At 37.6% G+C, this 13,614-nt stretch overlaps 3 protein-coding genes across 4 annotated transcripts; 1 reads left to right on the top strand and 2 right to left on the bottom strand.

Annotated features, from left to right (window-relative positions):
* The first annotated feature begins 2,673 nt into the window (after positions 1–2,673).
* Positions 2,674–4,974, top strand: LOC125189200 (gamma-glutamylcyclotransferase 2-1-like). Its single transcript, XM_048086467.2, has 7 exons — positions 2,674–2,972; positions 3,120–3,196; positions 3,909–3,965; positions 4,063–4,119; positions 4,220–4,260; positions 4,347–4,498; positions 4,576–4,974. The coding sequence occupies exons 1-7, from the start codon at positions 2,864–2,866 to the stop codon at positions 4,749–4,751; spliced, it is 669 nt and encodes a 222-aa protein (XP_047942424.1). The 5' UTR covers positions 2,674–2,863; the 3' UTR covers positions 4,752–4,974.
* Positions 4,975–5,203: 229 nt separating this feature from the next.
* Positions 5,204–8,296, bottom strand: LOC125189199 (COP9 signalosome complex subunit 5-like). Its single transcript, XM_048086466.2, has 6 exons — positions 7,841–8,296; positions 7,008–7,289; positions 6,770–6,917; positions 6,580–6,662; positions 5,629–5,706; positions 5,204–5,505 (listed from the first exon to the last, which is right to left on the bottom strand). The coding sequence occupies exons 1-6, from the start codon at positions 8,249–8,251 to the stop codon at positions 5,416–5,418; spliced, it is 1,092 nt and encodes a 363-aa protein (XP_047942423.1). The 5' UTR covers positions 8,252–8,296; the 3' UTR covers positions 5,204–5,415.
* Positions 8,297–9,315: 1,019 nt separating this feature from the next.
* LOC125189197 (uncharacterized) lies at positions 9,316–13,542 on the bottom strand. 2 transcript variants are annotated; one of them, XM_048086465.2, is made up of 11 exons: positions 13,174–13,542; positions 12,535–12,599; positions 12,166–12,281; positions 11,931–12,037; positions 11,717–11,847; positions 11,324–11,500; positions 10,810–11,065; positions 10,616–10,695; positions 10,377–10,464; positions 10,023–10,122; positions 9,316–9,918 (listed from the first exon to the last, which is right to left on the bottom strand). In XM_048086465.2, exons 1-11 carry the CDS (start codon positions 13,421–13,423, stop codon positions 9,579–9,581), a joined length of 1,710 nt encoding a protein of 569 aa, XP_047942422.1. In that variant the 5' UTR covers positions 13,424–13,542; the 3' UTR covers positions 9,316–9,578. The 2 variants fall into 2 exon arrangements, with proteins under 2 accessions (XP_047942422.1, XP_047942421.1); XM_048086464.2 differs by having other exon boundaries at positions 11,717–11,850; positions 13,174–13,541.
* Between the last annotated feature and the right edge of the window lie 72 nt (positions 13,543–13,614).

Genomic DNA, 13,614 nt, shown 5'->3' with positions numbered 1-13,614 from the left:
GTTCGCGCCAACCCACTCGGGTTGTCGGGCTATTTGGATGCGGGTTATTCGGGTTATGAATTTTTCGGGCTATAAATTTCCGGCTCTAACCCTAAATCTTCGGATTTCGAGCTAACCCACGGGCTATTCGGACCAAACGTGATCTTATGTGTTACTTTCTATTCGATTCAATATTCTAACTTATAAAAAAAAATTCTACAAATTATCACAAATAGTAAAGTATTATCAAAATGATCAAGAGAAATAAAATAATAACAATTGAAAATTGAAACAATATTCATAAACATATTGCTAATTAGTAGAACACGTGAATCTGACTACAATTAAATGGAAATCATGCATCTAAAAGGAGTTGAATGGCATTCTTAATTATATACCCAGAAAATAAATTCTAAGTAGTTAAAAAAGATAGTATAGATAGTAGTGTGTAGAAAATAACTTCTATGAAATTGAATGACATTCTTCTACATCAAATAACTTTTGAAGCTTCGACCGGATCATTCTCTTTGAGAGGAAAGACGTAATGCGGCATTTAATATGAGTAAATATCAATAACATCTATATTCCATATGACCCTAACTTTCAATTTGAGAGAGAATACATAATTAACATATATACTTTATAACAATTTTGCTTTTAATATTGTAATTACCACATATACTTCATATCAACGCTGTTTTTTAAATATTGTAATTACCATATATACTTCATATAAGTATATAACTCAAAAGTTTAATTATATTTTTATTTTAAATGCTCAATCCATGGGCTAATCCGCAACCCACTCGGGCCAGCCCGCATAATCCGCTGACCCGAATGGGTCAGCCCGTGTAGCCCTATTTTGTATTTGGGTTGAGATTTTCCGGCTCTAACCCTATGATTTTATCGAATTATTCGGGTCGACCCGCGGGTTTCGAGCTAGATTGACATCCCTACTATATACTATACTCCATAAAAAACAACGGCTTTTTGTCTCAACTTTTTCATTAAACTTTAACGCAGGCTACATTAACTAATCCAACTAATATTACTAAATTAGTAATTCATATTTTAAGTGATTCACGTTGAACCATGATTTTATTTAAATAGCGATTCATTATCATTGAACTATCATTAAAATTTATGGATTATTTATTTAATAATTAACTTTTTATAATTTTATATTCACTTGCATGTTCATTTAAATTTTTCATATTTAACTACTAATATTAGGACTGACAATTATTAACATGACACTGTAAATCGATAAAAAAGGAGTAGTATATAAACTCGTACTTACTTTGTGTGGTTTTCATTACGTTAATTCACTTATCTCTTATCCTTTTCCTATTTTCGTATTAAATCGTCAAATGCTTCATTATTTAAAATTTATATAAAAAATTAAAACCTAATACAGTTTAACAATAGACCAGACACATGCAGGTGTTATGTGTGTTTCTTCTCTCATTTGTTCCATAAAAATTGCAATTTGAATGACCCTAAATTTAATAGTCCGATTAGGGAGCAACTAAGCATAATAAATAAGTTCCTTAATCTCGAACGTCCCCACGACACAAGCCTCTCTCTCTTTAATTTGTTTAATTAAATGATTGGTTAATTGGCTGTAATTTCATAAACTGGAGACGAAATCAAGTTCCATATCAAAGCAATACACATAAGTCATCAAGCTAGCTATTAATTAATGTGATTAAGTTAACTAAATAAATACTACTACTGTAGTATGAAATGTGGTTGCCCTTCAATTGGAAGTCACTAGATCCAAAATGGAAGTTATTAAAGCATAAATTAGTTATAGTTCTTCTAATTAAAATAACCCCATGTAAATACTAAATACTCCCTCCGTCCCACGTTACTTGAGTCACTTCATTTTCGCACTTGTTTTGAAAAAATAATAATAAATAGTTAAAGTAGAGAAAAAATAAAGTAAAAAAGATAATACTATAGTTAAGACTCTTCTCTACATTATTCTCTCTCTTACTTTTCTTTCTCTCCACTTTAACTATTTATTATTATTTTTTCAAAATGAGTGCAAAAAAGAAATGACTCAAGTAACGTGGGACAGAGGGAGTAGGAAACTAAAGGTGTCTGTAAAATGAAAGAGGTTATTTTTGATCGCACGACTCAATTTTGAAAGAGGTTATCTTTTCTCTTAAATATTACTTCATCTGTTTCCGATTAGGAGTCACACTTTGACCCCGGTCACGGATTTTAAGAAATGTAAAGAAAAGTTTGTTAAAAAAGTTAGTGGAATGTGGGACCCATTTTTTTATATTGGTTTTATAATAAAATGTGAGTTAATTGAGTTAGTGGAATGTGAGACCTACTTACTATTTATGGTAAAAATAAAGTGTGACTTTTAATTGGGAACGGACCGAAATGAAAAAAATGTGACTGTTAATCGGGGACGGAGGGAGTAATATAGAAGTGGCGAAAGAGGTAATGGGAAGCATTACGTGTCTAAAAAAAAGAAACATTAATTTTGTAGAAAAAAAAAATGTTAACAACCGAATAAAACAAAGTTGAAACTGATTTTCCAGTATGCATCATGTCAACCACACAACATACGACGCACGTGACACGACGCCACCGACTTCTGCACAATGTCAATTCTTTTCTTTTTCATTTTTTTTTTTTTTTCTCAGCTACATTTTCAATTCAACTATAAAATTCACCCCTTCAGTTTCATTCCTTCCCCTCCCTCATTCATCACACAAACTAGCATTTCTAGAGAGAGAGGGGAATCTCAGGTGATTTCTCTCCCTCTGCCATCCATTTCCACTGTCGCCTGCTGCAGCAATCCATCATCTTCAGCTCCCGCATTGCCTCCGATTCCACTCTTAAAACTCAATCTGTAAGAAGAAATATGGTGTTGTGGGTATTCGGGTACGGGTCATTGGTGTGGAACCCGGGATTTGAGTATGATGAGAAAGTGATTGGGTTTATCAAGGAATACAGACGCGTATTCGATCTCGGTAATGCTTTGGTTTATGTTATGTGTGTGGATTTTGTGTTTAATGTTGTGCAATTGTTGATTTTAGGTGTTCGGGGGATTAGGTTTTGGAGTTTATTTGGATTTTGATGAATTGTTTGCTAATTGTTTGATTGAATGTGATATTCAGCCTGCATTGATCATAGAGGCACGCCTCAGCACCCTGCTAGAACTTGTACCTTGGAGAAGAGTCAAGGCTCTCTATGTGTAAGTTCATTTCTTCATGTGTGTGTGTGTGAGAGAGAGAGAGAGAGCTAGAAATACCTCCAATAAACAAGTGTGTGCAGTCTTCTTAAAAGAGTTGGTTTTCTTTCCTTTCTTGGTGGCAAAGTTCTTCTCTTTGATGTTATTGGCTTCAGCAGATTAATCAAATAAACCCCTTGTGTGTGTGTGTGTGTGTTAGAGAGAGACTGTAATAAAACAGTGTCCACTCTTCTTGAAAGAGTTGGTTTACTTTCCAACCTTGGTGGAAAGGTTCTTTTGTTTGATGTTATTAGTTTCAACAGAAAGAAATAAACCCCTTGTGTGTGTGAGAGAGAGAACTAGAAATGCCTCCAATAAACAGGTATCCACTCTTCTTAAAAGGGTTGGTTTACTTTCCAATCTTGGTGGCAATGTTCTCTTATTTGATGCTATTAGCTTCAACAGATTAATGGAATAAACCCCTTGTGCGTGTGTGTGTGAGAGAGAGAGAGAGAGAGAACTCAAAATACCACCAAACAAGTATCCACTCTTCTTGAAAAAGTGTTACTTTCCCATCTTGGTGGCAAGGTGCTTTTTTTGTTTGATGTCATTAGCTTCAACAGATTAAATAGACTGCAATTTGATTTCTTTTTGTTGCATTATTATGACCAAGAACTTCCTTTCGCTATGGTCCCTCACTTCTTGCACATTGAATCTGTATTTGTTCTTAATCTAGTGGGGGGCTGCGTATTGCGTTCGTGGAGGGCTGGAGAAAGAAAAGGCAGCAATGGAGGTAAGCTCTCTTTTGATCGACGTTGAATCGATCAAATCATTTCTCCTCCTACTTTTGAAGAAAAAAAGTGTCTTGATTTCATCCCTTGTAATTTCAGTATCTGGAAAGAAGAGAATGTGAGTATGATGAGAAAACACTTGTAGACTTCTACAAGGTGAGTGTGAGTTGTGCTCTCAATCATTATGGTGTTTTCCTATCTTTCTAAGGCGAATGTTACGTTGGTTTTATTTACTTGTATGTTTATTGAACTCTAGGAAGGTGAATCTGAGGTGCCCTTGCTCACTGGAGTCATAGTGTGAGTAATCTGTTGCGTTTTTCTTCCTTTCCATTTCTCGTGGAAATTTAGCATGATGCTGACAAACCCCATTGGCTCGGATATAGGTTCACTTCCACTCCAGATACGATATCAAACAAGTACTATCTGGGCCCTGCTCCTTTGGAGGAGATGGCAAGGCAGATTGCAACGGCCACTGGACCGTGCGGGGACAATAGGGACTACCTCTTCTCGATGGAGAAGGCGATGTTCGACATTGGTAAACCTAAAATTACAGAAAAGTAAAAAAGAACCATTTTCTTCAGTTTTTGACTGATTTATGGGTGAGTGTGAAAGGTCATGAAGAAGACTATGTGATCGAGCTAGCGAATGAAGTGAGGAAGGTGCTCGGAATAGTAAGTGTCGCGGCCAAGGAGAACAAGTTATCGGGTCCTTCCCTCGTTCCTCTGAAGTCGAGCTTGTCACCTGTGAAACTAGCAACATTGTCGGGGGCAATAGCGATGGATTCTTGAAAGCAGCTGTTAACAGCGGAAAGTTGAAGCTTTGTTTGTTGTAACAAGGCTGCTTTCTGCCGATTTAGGTAAGAGTCTTTGTTTCCCATCAAATTCAGTTCAGATTATTAACAGAATAAAGCTTCCTTGTTTTGAGGCAAAAGTATCCTTGTTTTTCACTAGAACTCATGTTGTTTTTCCATCATCAAAGAAGCAAAAAAAAAATCCCACTTTCTTTGTATAATGATACTGGCTATTTTGAATTCTTATGATTATATATATAACTGTTGAAAAATCATGACCTGACCTTGGGCTATAGAAGAAAATAAATTGTGGAGTTGATGAAATTATAGGGGGCTAATATTATCTAAAAAACAATAGGATGGAATATATTGTTTTCATTATCATAATTATAATAATGCCTTATTTTAAAGCTTCTATAATCAATTCAACGTACAACTAAAAGCACCATAAGAAGCCTAAGTATGAGATCAAATTCCTTTCAAGAAAGCCTATGAAACAAGAAACTCAGCAAATACATATCACTGTTTTTAGCAAAGCAATAATAAGAGAGAGAGTCTACATTATCAACACCGCAATGCCATCTTTAGACAAGTGGCTACCCTGCAGAACAAGTGAATGCTCCACGAGCGATGAAAAATATGATAGGTCATTCACCAATGGCTCAGGATTCGACCATGGGTTCAGGACCGGATGACTCTGGTTGAGATCCATGGGAGGGGTTTACTGAGTTAAAGAGAATATCCTTGATGACCTGGAATATGACATAGACGATGTAAGTCGCAGATAAAAGTTTGGATCAAAATTATAATTTGTGTTCATATAAGGATGCTAATCACTTCGAGAGGTGGTTGAGAAGAGCCGGGGTTGCACGTACCTGTGACATCAATCCATGAACCTGCTCTACAGTTATCTTGGCACTGTCGCGAGTTATCTTGCTGAGTTGAGATTCTTCCTGCAAATGGGACGAAGATAGAGCCACTTTAAGAAATATTGTGACCCAAGAAGCAGCCCATGTTCGGTTTATATAATAATAGCCCCTATCTTGGATAAGAAAAATAAGAGATATCTGTAGATAGGAGTAAAGCATTCATCCTGAATAAGTCATCCTCAAGCTCGTAGATCTCCATTTTGAATTGAGATGTTGCATTGTTCAAAAGGAACTATTGAATTGTTAATAAGCGCATTGACAACTGAAACCAAATTGGATGTGTAAAAGATTTGAAGCTTGAATTCATTTTATTTGAATTAATCAAATGAGACCCAGTGGCATTGAGTTAGCAATACAAGTCGGCATCCTCTGTTCGTCCAAGATTTTGACTTCGACAAAAAGCTTAGAAGCTAGGTTGTATCGTACGATTTCAAAGACAACTCAAATGAAAGCATGGAACATACGGTTGTTGACAAAAGGAAAGTGGATAGTGACTAAGAAAGTCTTCTCTCAATCATGAAGGAATGAAGACCATAACACCAATTAGTTAAGCAGATTGAGCTAGCATTCTAAGGCTATGATAGTACATTCCAATTTGTCTCCTTACAGACACATAATCACATATACAAAGAACGAAAAAAAGTCCAGAGATCTTGTGTTTGAAAAAGACTAGCATTCATGAAACTGGTAGAATATGCACTCTTCTACTTAATTATGTGTTAACACCATCATATGATGAATATCAGCCTATATAGTATCATGTAAGTCCTAAAGAAAAGGTTTGGGAATGAATTATGTGAAATGAAGATGAGGTGTTTTATATGGCAAAAAGACCACAAAAACAATATGAAACAACATACTTCTACTATGACCATGATTCATGAGAATAGTACTGACCTCCTTCTTCCTTTGGGGAGCTGATAACAAGGTTCCATAGCGCGAATGAGACAGATGATTATCAGCTTGCTCTATTTTCTCAGCTGCATGAAATCAGAAGCACAAGTTAATAGCATAAACATCTTGCATGTCCTAAATCCAGGCAATGACAAAAATGATACTAGTAGAAAGGTTAAGTATACAAAATTACCCAAGTCGGAGATTTGACCAGCAACATAGTCTCCATTACCAAGCAAAGGAGAAGAAGAAAGGGTGTTTACCCAATACTTATTCCATAGTAGATCCAAGAGGTGGCAATCAAGAGAAGACTTGAAATATGTGACATCCAATGCATAGTACTGCAAAAACAAAACTCGGTTAGCAGACCTGATTCTGCTTAATGAGCTCCTAAAACAAAACACTGTGTCCAGACACTAATGTACTTTTACCTGTTTACAGTGCACACCAAAGTCTTCAATTTTATTCAAGGGGATCGTTTGATACTCAGAGACCGGCTCATCTGGGGGTTTGTACCCTTCTGGATACGTCCTGAAAGCACCGATATCTACTTTTCCAGCGGAAATAGTCCTTGTCGGATCAATAACAACTGCAAGGAAGGGCTCCTGGTATTGCTGGTTTAGCATTTGTGTGGTGACATCGATACCGGAAAGCCAACATCCATAACCAGGATGAGAGTGATACCATCCTACCACATTCTCTGGCCTACCAGCCTTTCCCCCAAAACACAATTAAATTAAATGAATGTCAGACAAATCAAGGTGAGAAAGGACCCCCAAGAAATGTGTGCAGCAAGTGAATGAAAGAAACATATACAGAGTACTATATCTAGCAGAAAAAGAAGACGATAATGCATTTCGACTAAAATGGATGATCGACATAATTAACACACACATCTTCAACGTATTAAACATCAACAAGCAACTTAAGTTAATACTATCATAGGTTTATTCATCATGTGAATAATTTCAGGTCAATCACACAATACAAAGTTTACTTCACGCTATGATAGAAAAGATAATAATACTACTACACTATCACAAAATATGCGTAACTTTTTAAACTTTTTAAATACCGCCACAGCCACATCACTAAAGTTTCTCAAATTCCAACTATTGAAACAGCTAAAACAATCACCACGATAAACTCACTAAATCGATCAATATCCGTCAATAAACTCAAAACATAAAACAAAAATCAACCGAAAACAGCAATAAACTGAACAACCTAAACAAATTGAAGGCATTGAGCAAACAAAACAGACCTCCTTCGTGGTCTGCGAATACTCAACCATGTACTCATAGGCATCCGCCTGCGCATTAACCCTAGTCTCGGTGCCCTCGACGGGGAGGGCAAAAGCGTCCATGACAATGATGGCGTCGCCGTCGGTCTTCCCCTGCATAAGCCCCATGACCTCAATCGTGCCGCCGGAGCGCGCGTGCACGACCATCTTGAGGAGCGCTAGGGCGGAGATCTTCACGCGCTTGAAGTAGTGCGGGTCGTTCGCCCACGGCTTCTCCTGCTGGAACTTGGCCTGCGCCGCCGCGTCGAAATGGAAGATCGCGTCGGAGGAGGAGGAATCGGCGGCGTCGGAGGGCGCGGAGACGATGTTGTTCTCCAATTCCCAAGTTTGGCGCGCGATTGCGGAGGAGGAGGAAGGGGAAAAGGAATCCATTGCTCAAGGTCTGAGTGAGAAAATGATTTAACTGAGATGCCTCCTTTCTGGAAAATCGTCTTTATATAGTCCCCCAAAATTCTCATTATATTTTGATTAAACGAATTAAATCTTAATCTATTTATTTGTTTGTAGAGATTAAGTAGAATTTTAGTAGTGACAATGTTGTATTTTTGTATGTTCTTTTGCTCAATAAAAATTGGAAACAAAAGTTGGGATCATGCACGCATATTGATAACGGTCATTATTCAACGAAAAAATATCTTGTCATTGCCAATGATGTGTGTTATTTTAAGATAGAACCTTAATTTCTGCTAACTAAAAGTTAACTGTCGCAAATAATGTCGTTTACGAAAGAAGTTGATCGCCGTAATAGTCTTTATGATGGTAAAACAACATTACTCAACAAATAAACATCTTGTCGTTGCCAATTATGTGTGTTTTTTTTAAAGAGAACCTTAATTAATGCTAGCTAAAAGTTAACTTTCGCAAATAATGTCGTTTACGAAATAAGTTGATCATCGTAATAGTCTTTATGATGATAAAAAAACATTCGACCGGTTACAGTCTTAAAGACTATTTATTGATTATTTAAAAAATAGAATATGTTACCTTACTATATCTTGCCAATGTACACACGATCAACATATGGAAAAACAACTTTCATTTTGATACCTGGATTGAAAAAATAATAGTTGTATAAAAATATGTAAAATCCACATTTAAGAAAAATCTATGCTCTCTCTACAATGGACATTAGAACTATCCAGAGCTGATTCTTATCATGACCTTTCAGAGAATAAAATAAATTGTTTTCAAATGAATACAATTAATTTATGAGGAAATGGCTGAGAATATTCTCCATGAACACAGAAATCAGTATAGAAAACAGTTCCAATATTCTAAGAATTATTTTTCAAACAGTATACCAATATTGGGCATACTTTTTATGGATAAATAACCAGAAATTAAAGTTCGTATCACAGTGGACTTGAACCCGATACCAATATTGAGCATATTAGCAGTATATATCACAATTTATATAAATAATATAGCTATCCTGCTTACCCAAATAAACAGAGCATGGCATATCAGATAAAATGAAACACCATTTTACAGAGAGATTTCACATTCAAACAGATCCCTAGTTGAGCAATAATCTCTGTTCTAAGAAAAAACTACAGGCTTTTTTTTCATAAATTAACTCGAACGATCTATGGTCCTAAAGTGCAACACCTAGAATATAATCCTAAACCAGCAAACAGTGGGAGATCTATCTCTTGATAGTTACAACATAAACTGCTCTAAAACAGCAAGCGAAGCTCCATCATTTACCTTTAGTTCGGTTGCTTCTTCTAGTGGTTCTACCCACTTTTTTTGCTTGCTGCTTGGCAGTCATCACAACCTCTGGCTTCTCCTCTGCGGATGGCTGAGTCGTCTCGAGTTGTGATTCTTCATTTTGCATGTCCACGCTAATATGAGAACCGCTGTTTATGCTCTCGGTTTCTGTGACGGTAGGTACTTCCATGTCGGCTTCAGTGAGAAGCTCGCAGTTGCCATCCATGTTGGTGGTACCATTTGTTGGCATGTTCTTGTTGCTTGCAGCATCATTATGGTTTTCCACGTCGTATTGCTTTGAGTTCTGTGCGCCAACTGCTTCTGGAGAACTGTACAAGAGAGAGGAGTATTCAGTGAATATGAGCTAATATCACTACACGAGAAGTGGCAAGTCAATTTACTACAGTAAGAGTAAAGGACTGCAAAGAAGAACCTGGCTTGAGCTGGTGTGAAACCATTTGTACACGGACTTCCTCCAGGTTCAGCTACCCCGGTTTCTGGAGGTCCACCAATCTTAGCTGCATGTGGATCGGCTAAATACCAAAGCAGAAACAAAATCAGACCTCGTTGCACAAGTCTAATAATATTTCTTAAAATTAAATGCATTCTATGTTTATCTTTTTCTTAAGTTTCCCATCAGCTAGTTCAAGGAAGATGTCATTCAATGATCAGATGATATCCATAGATGTATTCCACAAATCCATTTAGCACTTTATAAAGCACGCACAAGTATAATGGCACATGTATAATCCGAATATCATGGGCAGAAGAAGAGAAGTCCAAGTACCGGAATGCTGGTCGGTGTGAACAGGACTGGTAGGGTGTGAGAGCTTAGATGGAGCATGCACGCCATCATTTGGAATTGTTTCTGGATCCTTTAAAACAGACAAAATCATATCTAAGACACCAGCATAGCAGTTTAAATTCTCATTGTGTGTAGCTACTAACTACCCCAATGAATATGAACTAGAGTTGCTGCATTTGCATAATCAACAAGAAACATAAGGCAGTTTTGATTAGCAGTACCTTAATAATTTCAGAAGCTGAAGCATCTGGATGTGATGATGGTGTTTCACTGCCCTTAGCATCTTGTCTGGATTCTAAAGCTGAAAGAGCCAAAACTGTGAATCAGTGATTGTAAATATGAAAATATCAGGAAATGGGGATCATCTACTAAGTTGCAAAACACTAGCTGACATTGCAGAGAATTCAAATCCAACCTACAAGGGCAGGATCAGCATTCACTCCAACATCCATAAAAGCATCTATGGGCTTTGTTTTCCAAAAAAAGTGTGACTTAAATATTTCTTCTCCAACACCACCAGCTCCCATGGACTCCTCCTTAGTTGCTGCAATTGAAAACGATGAATCATATTTAGCAGGTGGTGTGCGCAGCATATCTTCGACTGCTTTTGAGCGCACTTTCCGCAATTCTTCCTGGATATTCCAGGACTCAGATGCAAGAGAACTCCGTCTCTGAAACACAACAAACAAAAGCAAATGAGTAAGACATGTAAAAAATGAAAAGGTTCGCATCAATTGATTGAAATAAGCAACTAAAAAACATTTTGGGCCACGTGCATGATGAAACCATACATGTGGTTCAATCAAACTTTGACACAAGAATGCCTCCATCCAGATAATTCAAAAAAGACCTCAAAGTGCGAGATCTGATGCAGATGGCATCGACACAAAATATATGGACACACCCAAAAAAAATATCCAAAACTGCACCTGTGATGATGACAAAATATCTTCAGTAACTGAATATGGCGTTCGTTCCTTGAAAAGCTTCATAGTTGTAGTCAACGGGGTTCTCAATTCAACATGTTCTGTTGGAGATGCCCAAGGAGGCCTTTCCTTCATATAAGATCTGGCCATATCCACAGGGGAACCAGCTCCAATTTCCATCTGCATTAACAATGGTCGACAACATTATACACATATCAGGCTTTCTTTACAAGGCAAGGAAACCTTCAGAACTCAAGAAGAAGCAAATGAATTTTTTCAAGGCATGCCCCTTATTACTGATGTAAAATATATGTAGGGAGAAAACTATGATTGAAACTCCACAGTTGAAGAAGAAATCACTTTCTCTGATATCTATCATTTTAATTAATGACTAACATGGTCAATTGCAGCAGAGTTAAGATTACAAGTTCCGTGTGCAAACTCTGCCACCGAACTGGACCCCCCTTTCTTCTCTTGAAACCAGTTTCTAGCTTCCTGAACAGCCTTATTGAGAATATACGGATCTTCTTCTGATGAAAAAAAGAGCTGTCATAAATAATTAAATAGAGACTCAAACTAAGGATTGCCACTAGATATCCTACTGCAATACCATCAGTTTTCCGAGGGGAATTTGCAATTGATCTTTTATCCCCTGTTTCGACCGACCAGTGATTAACTCGTGAATGAAGAACTTTAGTCAGCCTATCACACTCTTCCCTGAATAAAACCAGACATCAATGAAGTTACATCAGAAAGGCAGATGACCTTTTAACTTTCCTGGGTCATAATGCATCTTAAATTGAGCAAAACCAAATGTCTCAAAGATTCTTCCTCAAGGAAATTACCTTGAAAAATTCTCCTGCATAATGAGCTGCTCGATTAGCCACTTGGTTTCAGATCTCTGCATACTGAGCTGAGACTCTCGTCCATATTCCTTCATTTCTCCTCCAGTCAGTTTCTCCTAACAACGAGGAAGAGTCATATACATAATTGTACAAACTATTCTTTGGCTGAAGTAACTTGTAAACCAAGGCTAAGTCTATTATGTGTATAGGCTAATACTGAGAAAAACCATTGGCAGCAAATTGCAATAAAATGTTTCTAGGCTGTCTGAGCTGTCATACTACATCTAAACAGAAGACACCCAGTTCAAATTTAAGGATCCATCTTATTCAGCCTCATGTAGTGATGTACTGGATGAAGCAGTTAGTTACCTCATTCAATGCATTGACTCCATCACGTGGGCTTTCATACTCATTAATGTTGTCAGCACCATCCTCTGCCAAGTGAGTGAAAAAGAGATTTGAGAAATCACATAAAAGGCAGGAAATGAGGAGATCCAATCATGCCAGGCATGCAATGCCTAAGACAACTACAACCGAACAGAGGTACATAGTACGAGAAAGAGGAAGCGATTGGAGTGAATGTTAGAGTTTTGTTTAAACTGAGAGCAGACTTATCATTTCCATTTGATAATCTTCAATACCATCTGAAAATAAGCTTAACTACATCAGTGTAATGAATTGTGCTCGGTAATATTATAGTAACTGACTAAACTCCACTCCAGCAAATTGAATAATGAAGACGATATCAACTACTAGCATCTACCAAATCTTCATGCACACTATCTAGCTGTGGCTCATCGTAGCCCATTTAACATAACTAGGGCTAAATACTACCACTACACGCAACTGACGCTAGTTACTATGTGAAGACCGAAGCAAACGTAATAACGCCTCCTAGAATTAAGAAGCAAAATTAACAGCATAGGCGTAATTTAACTAACAAACTACTGCTAATTAGGAAAGCATGCTAAAACAAACAAAAAAACATGGTAAAAAATTAGCGCGCACCAGAAGCGGAGTCGAAATCTTCGGAAGAGGAGGATTCCGAGTCGGAGAAGATGGCGGAGGAGATGAATTTCCCGGCGCCAGAAGCTAGGGCGCGAGCGGAGGGTATAACGACACCGGTGAGCCAATTAGGGCTTTTAAGCGAGGGACTAGGAAGCGGGCGGTCGTACGGCGTAGCGGCGAGGCGCTGCCGCCGACGGTTGGTGACCATTTTTCCGCCGGCGCCGGAGCGAGAATCGGGCGGAGACGCCATATTTGGGGGAAATTGGAAGTTTTGAAAATGGAGCGACTGAAATCGGTTTGTTTTCAGCTACATTTCACGAAATAGTTATGATGTCAGTTTTTGTGTTTCTCTCTCCTCTCTTTGCTCACTCACTTACATTTTTTATTTCTAATCATTCTCTATTAGCACTAAATAATTCCCATACCCTCCGTCCGGCTAGA

This window comes from Salvia hispanica, chromosome 5 (assembly GCF_029641045.1).
Source record: "Salvia hispanica isolate PSC_SH4W2 chromosome 5, Shi_PSC_v1, whole genome shotgun sequence".
Classification (NCBI taxonomy): Eukaryota; Viridiplantae; Streptophyta; class Magnoliopsida; order Lamiales; family Lamiaceae; genus Salvia; species Salvia hispanica.
Note: the sequence above shows the minus strand (reverse complement) of the source record. Positions and strands in the feature narration are given on the sequence as shown.

Bases quoted from the DNA above. Each gene is read 5' to 3' on its own strand.
- LOC125189200 (XM_048086467.2), top strand. From the start codon at position 2,864: ATGGTGTTGTGGGTATTCGGGTACGGGTCATTGGTGTGGAACCCGGGA. The intron at 3,966-4,062 runs GTAAGCTCTCTT...TTGTAATTTCAG, and splicing joins AAGAAAAGGCAGCAATGGAG to TATCTGGAAAGAAGAGAATG. The intron at 4,120-4,219 runs GTGAGTGTGAGT...ATTGAACTCTAG, and splicing joins CACTTGTAGACTTCTACAAG to GAAGGTGAATCTGAGGTGCC.
- LOC125189199 (XM_048086466.2), bottom strand. From the start codon at position 8,251: ATGGATTCCTTTTCCCCTTCCTCCTCCTCCGCAATCGCGCGCCAAACT. The intron at 5,707-6,579 runs GTCAGTACTATT...TCCCATTTGCAG, and splicing joins CTCCCCAAAGGAAGAAGGAG to GAAGAATCTCAACTCAGCAA. The intron at 5,506-5,628 runs GTACGTGCAACC...GTCATATTCCAG, and splicing joins TTCATGGATTGATGTCACAG to GTCATCAAGGATATTCTCTT.
- LOC125189197 (XM_048086464.2), bottom strand. From the start codon at position 13,423: ATGGCGTCTCCGCCCGATTCTCGCTCCGGCGCCGGCGGAAAAATGGTC. The intron at 12,282-12,534 runs GTAACTAACTGC...CCTCGTTGTTAG, and splicing joins GAGTCAATGCATTGAATGAG to GAGAAACTGACTGGAGGAGA. The intron at 10,465-10,615 runs GTACTGCTAATC...TCTGTTTTAAAG, and splicing joins CAGCTTCTGAAATTATTAAG to GATCCAGAAACAATTCCAAA.